Below are 8,692 nucleotides of genomic sequence, written 5' to 3'. Positions count from 1 at the left end.
TGGGTATTGTGCACAGTGCTGAAGCAAATGAAAGATGAAGACACAAACCTGACTTGTGAGTTTATGGATTAGTTGAGACAGAAATATAATGGATCTTGATATTCAGGAGAAATATTTTAAGACAGATAAGGTAGTACTTTCTGGAAGCATCACAAGGCAGGGCAAATTGATTCTCATTGTAAAATAGCCTTTCAGCTTGAATGTGAAGGATAAGCAGGAAATGATAAAGGAAAGGTAATCTAGGAAAAAGGAAATGTGTGAGCAAAAGTTGGGAGACCTGAGAGTGCCAGGCCTAGATGAAGACTGAGGTCATCTGGTATTGCTGGAGTGAAGTGCTGGGAGGTGGGGGCTGGATGTGGAAGCCTCTGAATGCCACCCACAGGTTTTTCTCTGTAGGTAAAGCAGCTCCTTGATCAGACCTGCAATTTTTGAATGATGAAGCAGAATTTTAGATAATTATGCCAGTTTAGTTGCAGCACAGGAGCCTGGTGCAAGAGTTGAAAGGAAAGAAGAACAAAGGTAATACATATACAGACAGGTTTCACAGGGGAGTTTGCATACTTTCTTGGAGATTAGGAAAGTCCAGGGACCAGGAATTGTGAGCCTGTGAGTGATGCTTTTTAACATCTTTAGAAGAGGAAACTGGCACTGACAGCCCGTGGTGGGATTCGACCTGGGAGGAAGAGAAGGGGGAGGGAACAGTTTCTGATCCTGCTCCCACCTCTCCATAAAGGGCTCTTAGTGACTGAGTGGCCACAGCCTCCACTGCTTCCCACACAAGCTCAAGTTAAGTGTCAGTTTTAGAGAGAAGATGACATTGGGGGCAAGGAGTTGGAAACACAAGTGTGTACGAGAAAGCATTGTTTAACAAACCTATTATATTAAAATCTGAATTTAAGAACCAGATTTACTGTGGGGGGGGGGGTGGGGGGGGGGTAGGAATGAGGTAGTTTGCTTTACTTTACAGAAGGGTTCATTATCCTCTACAATCCAGTACTTAGGTTACAGGTCTCATTCCCATTGGAAAGTCAGATCCAATTTATAGGAACTTCATTTACTCCACTTCTCCTGACAATGTGAATCACCCAGGTTACAGGTGTACAGTCCATAAAGGCCGTAAGCCTTTCCCAGACTCCATCTCACATCAGTTGCAAAGAGATCGAGTCTCACTCCTCCAACTCACTGGTTTTGCAGAGGGGGAAACAAACACAGTATGGGGAAACAGCTGCTCAAGTTTACATACCAGAGTCCTCCCAACAGGAGAAAAGAGCACAGATGCTGCTGTTATACAGGCCTATGCTCTAATCCTAGTCAGCCAGACTGAGTGCACTGAAGTCACTTGCCCATCTTAGCTTTAGTTTCCTCATCTATAAATTGGGATAACAGTCCCATTTAGAACTGCTGTAAGAATTAAGAGGAAATTACTGAACTGCTGACACATAGTATGTGCTCAATGAGGTTAATGACTAAGGCAGAGCCCATGCTTCTGAGTACATTCCTCACCTCACCCCCGTCCCAGACCAGCAAACCACCAACACACCGACTCTGTGTCCAAATGTTGCTTTATCTTTCGGCAGGAAAGATCTTCACAGTATCAAAAGTAAAGAATTGAAAAACAAGAACAAAAACAAAACCAAACACAAAGAGAGCAGTGTTGGGCCAGCAGTACCATCAGCCCCCAGCCCACAAGCCAGTTCAGCCCCCGGGCTCTGAGTGAGGAGGCTGCGTAGCACCAGGAAGCGGCTCTGCGGAGGTCCTGAGGGGCCCCAGCACGGCACAGCGTCCATTCAACTTTTGGTTGGTCCAGGATGGCGAGGAGCAGGGAGGATCTTGGGCAGGTGGATAGGGATGTGGAGGAAGAAACTGTAGACCTTCAGCTGGCAGTTGGGGTCTCAGGACACCCTGAAGAAGCTTGACCCGGCAGGGGCTGAGAAAACAGGAGCATGGCTGCACCGTGAGTGAGAACTTTGACTTAGCCTCCCCATGTTGGCTCTGGGTTTCCATGGGTCCCCATGGGTAGGAACAACTGCCTGCTATTTTTACTCCCTGGGCTGAAAATCTTGAATAGACTTCCTTGATTATCTCCAGCAGAGGATGAAAGTTAAGACCCTGCCGGGGGACAGCTCCCCTGTCACACCTCTTTCCAAGTCAGGGTAGGGTAAGAGCCCAGCCTCTGGTCTTTGCTCTCCTACTGACAGGAAGGGGAGAGGCGGCATATGCATCCTGACTCCTGCCTCAGGCTCTGGGTACACAGCCCAGGCTAGGTCCCGAATCTGTGCCAGCACTGCTTTCTCATGCACTCTCAGGGCTCCCACTCTGAGGAGGGTGGAAAAGCAGTGGAGAGCCCTTATGGTGGGAGTGGGACAGGGAGGGAACATCTCCAGTCTTGGGAAAAGAAATCAACCAAAGAGGGAGTCCTTGAGAGAAGACGGCTGGATGAGGTTTCCTGGCTGACAAGGGCATTGGGCTGTGGGAGAAGATGTGCCCCTTTTACTCTCAGAAGAGGCAAAAGATGAAAGTGCCTGGGGTCCCCGTCACTCCTGGATCCTGTGGAGGTAGAAAAAAGAGGCAGGAGGGCACCCTGGTCCTGGCAGAAGCTCCTGAGGGTGTGGACATTTCAGTTTGGCCAAAGACCAGGGAACCTAGCCCTTTCAGAGAGAGGGGCTAAGGTGAGTCTAAAGACAGTCCTGACTCCAGGCAGCCTGAGGTGCCATAGGGAGCCGAGCCTCAAAGACTGCCCTAGCTTCAGGCTCTCTGGGCTGTTCCTGGGGAGCTGAAGCCAGCATCAAGGGTGGGGAATCCTGACCCAAAAAATGACAAAGGGACTCAGCTGAGGGTCCAGGAAGTCTGCTGCCCTGGCCCAGAGAGGCGTGTTCCTGGCACTGAAAAGAGGAGAAGTAGAGGTGAGGACACCCTCCCAGGGGTCCCTGAGTTCAGCCTACCCGCCTCAGTTTCCTGTTGCCTTAAGGGCAAGTTGTGTGATTGCCAGCCAGAAAAGGCCCGATCCCAGGGACAGAGCATGAAGTTAAGACAGGGCACTGCACAGCCATTAGGCTGCAAACCCAGCACCAAGGCCTGTCTGCCAGCCAGCCTTCTCTCCTACACTATGGTTCTCAGCCCTTCTTGGTCTTCTATTTGCAGTCCAGAACATCATCTGATATGTTAGTATTGCAGGGGCACCTGGGTGGCTTAGTCGGTTGAGCATTCGACTTCAGCTCAGGTCATGATCTTGTAGTTTGTGAGTTCAAGCCCCATATCAGGCTTGCTGCTGTCAGTGCAGAGCCTGCTTCAGATGCTCTATCTTCCTCCCTCTCTGCCCTTCCTCACTCTCTTTCTCTCAAAAATAAATAAAACATTAAAAAAATATATATGTCAGTATTTCAGACAAAGGACCAGTGTAGGTGGCTCGGAGAGGAGGCCAGAGCCCAGCTCAGGGCCAGATCTCTTCTTCAGGAGGCAGCCCAGCTATCATTTCTTCATGGAGCTTGTCATATTTGTGGAGAGTGCTCACCAACTCCTCCATGCCTAAATGACCTCTCCAAAGTCTTGGTCTACCTCATCTGCCTTCTCACTGGTCCTTTGGGGCTGGCCCCTTCTTGTATGGTTTTAGCTGGGAAGCATCCTGGTAGCCTACCAGGCCAGGCAAATGAGATTCAACCCTGAGGCTAATAATGTCAGGTGTGGGGGCAGTCCTCTGGGGACTACGGCTGCTTGAGAGGCAGATGGTAAGGGAAGCAGGGGCCTGGCAGAGATAGTCCAAGGATGGCAGTGCAGGAAGGATCCTTCAGGAGCACAGGCAAGAGGGAACACAGGAGGGTCTGGCCCAGGATATCTTCAGAGAGTGTAACTTGTGGTGCTGTTGCCGTGGAGGTACAGGGGCCAGGGCTGGCAAGCTGCTAGGCTAACTCCATGTGCCCCAGAGCATGAAATGGTCTGGCGGGGGCACAGAAGTGACAGAACTTGGGGAGAGGGAGTACGTGCAACACTTAGGGGTCTCCATACCTCACTGAACTGTGCTGGGAGTGGTTTTCTTGAGGCTGAAGTTGGTCCAGTTCACAGCAACTTTCTGACGAGTTTGCTTTGCAGAATCCAAACAGAACCTATTGGTTTTGAGAGACACCAAAAAAGCACAATTAGAGGTTCTCACTGCTAGACCCCTGTTCTAGACCTGTGTGTCCTGGTCAATAAAGAAACCAAGTCAGCTCTGTACCAGTCCTTTGGTTCCAGGGTATTGGGATCTAGCAGGTTATGTGAGCTCTGCTGGCTTTCTGGACAGAGTGCCCACAAGCCAAGGGAACAATGTGTTAAGAGACCAACACTGCCTCAGGATACAGGGTTGCTCCTCACAGTGTATTTTTACTGCAGCTACACTGGGTTGCCTTCTGTTCCCCTAGGTACTGCATGTTGCTTTCAGCTTCAAACGTCTATACCTACTAGCTCCGCTGTCACAAAGGCCCTGTTTTACCTTGCCCACTTGTTCTTATTTCTCAGGTCTCAGCTTGGTTGCCACCTCTACTAGGAAGGCTGCCCTGGCCTCGCCTACGTTTCAGCTTCGCCTGTCGCCCCACTTCTAGCTGCCTCCCCCGCAGCCCCATACCCTTACTCTTCCAACAGCACTCAACACTGTTTATGGCTCTCTCTCTCCACCTAAGCTGTGTTTGATTTGCCTCTACCCTAGAGCTCAGCCCAGGCAGAGCAGAGAAAGTGCAAATGAATAAACAAAGTGAATAAAGCTGGAGAAAGCCCTGGTTCTTGGGGCCTGACATGCCTCCTTCTCCCTGTCCCTTATACTTTTCCAGACGCCCTGTCCTGCCATGTGGCCACCTGGGTTCCAGGAGATACACTGGTGGGAGAGAGCTTGGAGAGGCTCTCCCTCTGAGGGAGTCGGGCTGAGGGAGAGCCTGAGTGTGGGTGGGCGAGAAGGCATCCCCACACCTACCTCTTGAAGTACTCCACCTCCCGGTCAGTCTCATCCATCTCCACCCCATCCATGTCCTTGGGCAGGAACACATCGTCTAGGAAGACACAGCCAGGAGGGCTTAGTGCCCATGGCCAGGCCTCTGGGGTCATGCTCTTAGGGCAGCACTGCCCACACGCAAGGATTACCCTCCACCCTCTGGCCTGGCTGGGGTGGGGGTGGGGGGTCAGCCACTCAATTCCTGGTGCACTCACCCAAGGAGGCGGCTGTCTTCTCCTGCTTGTTGCGGCTCCGGCGGCTGCGACCCTTGCCCTGTGGCAAGCTCTGTGGCCTTGCTGGGCCTGGGGGCTGCACAGACTCTTGCTCCAGAGGCCGTGCTTTGGCCTCACCTGGCCAGTTTCGCCAGGAGCTGCCCTTCTCGTCAGCTTTGGGGCCAGCAGCCCAGCCTGGTCCTGGCTGACTCCCCCGGCTCCCTTCTCCAGCCTCAGCACAGCTGCCCACTTTGGGAGGCTCTGTGGCCTTGCCTGGCTGCTTGGTGCTGGGGATCTGGCCCTTGGCATTGGGAACCTCGAGGCTGGCAGGGGACCGTGGGGCTGGGCTTGCCTCGATCTTCTTGGCCTGACTGCCCTGTCTCTTGCCCTTCCGCGGCTTCCCAGCTGAGACCACAGGCTCGGGCAGCTCCTGCTTGCAACTGGGAACCTCCTTTGGGCCTGGCTCCTCAGGGCTAGGGTTGCCTGGCTTGGGTGTCTTGACCCAGATCACCCGGGACAAGTTGGGCACGGCGTTGAGTCTCCTCACTAGCCCATTCTCAGGGATGATACCAGGAGGGGGCCCCCTCACCTCTGTCCATGGTGGGTGGGAGCCTCTCATTTCTGTCCATGGTGGGGCTGGCTCACCTGGAACTCGTAACGTGTGGTTCTGAGAGGAGCCCAAAGTCAAAGGGGACAGGTCAAGATTAATGTCAGGCCGTTGCTCTGAGGAACCATTGAGGTTTGAGGGGGATAGGCTCTGGGGCTCTGGCTCAGCAGCACCCTCCTTAGAGAATCCATTGCTGTCCATGTTGAGCTCACATACACTGAAGCTGGCACGGATAGAGTCCTTGACAGTGTTCTTGATCTCTTGCAGACGGCTGCTCAGGAAGCTATTTACTCGATCCAGCTCCTGGTCAGGCCACTCCAAGAGCCTCTCCCTGGCAGGCCTTGGCTCCCGGCTTCCAGAAACACTACGATTCACCTGCTTTAGAGCTTCTGCTGCCAAGTGGGCCTTCTCCTTTTCCTGCCAACATAAGACGCAATTTCAGCGGAGGCCAGGCAGCTACCAGGCACAGTGTGACACCTGACACATCAGCCTGGGGCCCGCCTTTGCGGCTAACTGGCTAGAGGCAGGGTGTTGCCATCCTGGCCTGCTCACCCACCCTGTGGGAGTGAGGATGAAATGCAATCAGACAGGTGCATGTCCTGGGGATGGAGACAGACCCACAAAGGATAGGGTTTTTATAGCTTGTTCATCCAGAGCCCTGGTGTCGTAGGGCCTACGGACACTAGGACTCAAAGGGATAGGAATGCAGCTAATTGTACCTTGCCTTCCAGGCTTGAGCTTAAGCAGTTCAATCACTTGCTGAGTCTCCGTGGACTCATCTGCAAAAGGGGGGAACAATAATTCTGGAGTGAAGACAAAACTGGGGATGCATGTGAGGCAGATGGCTGCTACAGAAGCATTCTCTCCAATTCTGCTGGTGGTAGGGGAAAAAAGCTGTGGTATCATGAGGGGCGAGGGCTTTAAGAAGATGGGCTGTGAGACCACCATGGCCACCATGGTAGGTCAGACTGCTCTGGATGGCAGGAATGTGTGTATGGGCACTATGGAAGAGGGCGAAGTTCCCATACGAAGGCCACTCACCACTCAGCTGCCTCCAGTAATCAAGGCCATGCCTGAAATGTGCCTGATGGCATACAGTGGCAGCCACATGGGGCCCCACAGCAAGATGTAAAAGCAGCCACTCTACCTATGTGAGAACTTGGGGGCTGGACTGTTAGTGTCAACAGATCTCGTTCTGGAGAGTAAAAATGAGAGTCTTTGGGTTCTGAGTCACCCCATTCCTTTGCTCAACCTCAAGTGACCAGCAGGCCAACAGGCCTTTAGAGGGAGATGGGAGACAGATGTCAAAAGCCCACGGGAAGGAGGTGATGGTGGCGCTGGGCCAGGGGCTAGATGACTTCCACATTTCAAGTATTTCTAGCTGATGTGGGAATGGAGGGGAGAAACAGGAAAACGAAACTGGGGAGAGAAAAGAGGGCTTGCGACCACTTCAGAGTCAACTTAAAGAGGGTGACTCTGTGCCCCAGCAAGCATCCATCTGTTTTAAATATGGCTCTGCAACTGACTAGCGCCACAACTGTGGGACCTTGGACAAATCACTTACTCTCTCTGAATCTTATTGTCCCCCTTTGTAAATTCGGTAGAAAAACTACCTACCTATTCCTCATGGTGTTGCTAGGAGGACATCTGAGGGGGCATGTGTCCCTTTCCCTGGGTGCTGACAAGGCTGTGCCTTGGCACCATGGTGCTCATGTGAGGAAGCAGCTCAGTCTGGAGCAGTGTTTCCAGCCATGTGCCCTGAAGTTTAAGGCCATGAGGATGGACAAAGGACTGGAAGGCCTTTCGAATCACTCCTCCCCTGCACCAGCCAACTTTTTCTGTTAGGAATGGAAGTTCTATGGAGGATTTCAAATCTGAAAACGAGTTAGAGGGAGCGATGTGGGACCACGTACGGCTTGGTAGTGAGAGGAGGACAGAGCACAGAACACTAACTTTCTGTTACATGCCATGAGCCTGACCCTTCCTGCATGTCATCTCGTTTCACCCTCACAATGGCCCCTGGCAAACATTATCCTCAATTTGCAGATGAGGACATGTGACTTTGGAACGAATAAGGAACTGGCCCAAGGTTACATAGCTAGAAAGTGGCAGAGTTGGGACAGCACATCCAGGTGTGATCTGCAGTTCCTATGGCTTTCAATCCTGTTTGACAATCACTTCTTGACCATCAACTAGGAGGCACTGGGCTGGGCTCTGGGCAATTTTACTATGCATGAGAATTCTGCTGAGGGAGGCAGACATGCAAACAGGCTGTTTAATGCTGAGTAACAGGGAAGAAAGTACTATCGATACTCTGGGAACCCAGACCAGGCCATCAGAGGTGCTTCCCACAGAGGAGGCAGTATCTCCCTGGGCACTGGAGGGTGACTGGGATCGTCCTGGGCAGAGACTAGCACTTTCTAGGCAGGAGGAGGAGCAAGTGTAAAGACTGGGAAATGGGCACACACAATCTTTAGAGAATGCAAACATTCATAGGGAGAGCCGGAGCCCCAATTTCTTTTAGGAGAGTGGTAGGGAGTGGTGGGCAGGAAGGCCAGAGGGGAGAGACTGAGAAAGAAAGCTGGCAAGCTAAGCAAGGACTGGATCCTGAAGAGCCCTGCAGGCCATGCTCAAGTCTGGGTTTGATCCCGAGGGCAATGTTCGGCCATTGAAGGCTTTTTAAGTAGTAGTAGTACGGTGGAGAGAGAAGTAGATGGTCTGAGCTATTTGGGAGGTAGTGTGGCTGGGATTTGGTGGCAGGTGGGGAGAGAATGAGAGGAGTTACAAGAACGACACTGACAACCACTGGTGCTGCTGCAGCAGCTTCCCTGACCACACATTTTGTCGAACCTTTCTGTGCATCACTCCATTTCATTCTCGCAACCATCTGAGTTAGGTTCTACTGTTATTCTCATT

At 52.2% G+C, this 8,692-nt stretch overlaps 1 protein-coding gene across 10 annotated transcripts in view; it reads right to left on the bottom strand.

Moving 5' to 3' along the window:
- Positions 1–1,544: 1,544 nt before the first annotated feature.
- FAM193B (family with sequence similarity 193 member B) overlaps positions 1,545–8,692 on the bottom strand; it is a 31,445-nt gene continuing 24,297 nt past the window's right edge. For 9 of the 10 annotated variants that reach the window (XM_042945372.1, XM_042945400.1, XM_042945389.1 and 6 more), the window contains 4 exons: positions 5,173–6,193; positions 4,940–5,015; positions 4,003–4,100; positions 1,545–1,927 (listed from right to left, as the gene is read on the bottom strand). In XM_042945372.1, the coding sequence (XP_042801306.1) occupies positions 4,004–4,100; positions 4,940–5,015; positions 5,173–6,193 (1,194 nt within the window). In that variant the 3' untranslated portion in view covers positions 1,545–1,927; position 4,003. Of the gene's footprint in view, positions 2,548–4,002; positions 4,101–4,939; positions 5,016–5,172; positions 6,194–8,692 lie in introns of all 10 variants that reach the window. The other variant, XM_042945379.1, reaches the window with a different exon arrangement.

This window comes from Panthera leo, chromosome A1 (assembly GCF_018350215.1).
Source record: "Panthera leo isolate Ple1 chromosome A1, P.leo_Ple1_pat1.1, whole genome shotgun sequence".
NCBI lineage: Eukaryota > Metazoa > Chordata > Mammalia > Carnivora > Felidae > Panthera > Panthera leo.
The sequence above is the reverse complement of the archived record's forward strand: the minus strand, read 5'-3'. Positions and strand labels throughout refer to the sequence as shown.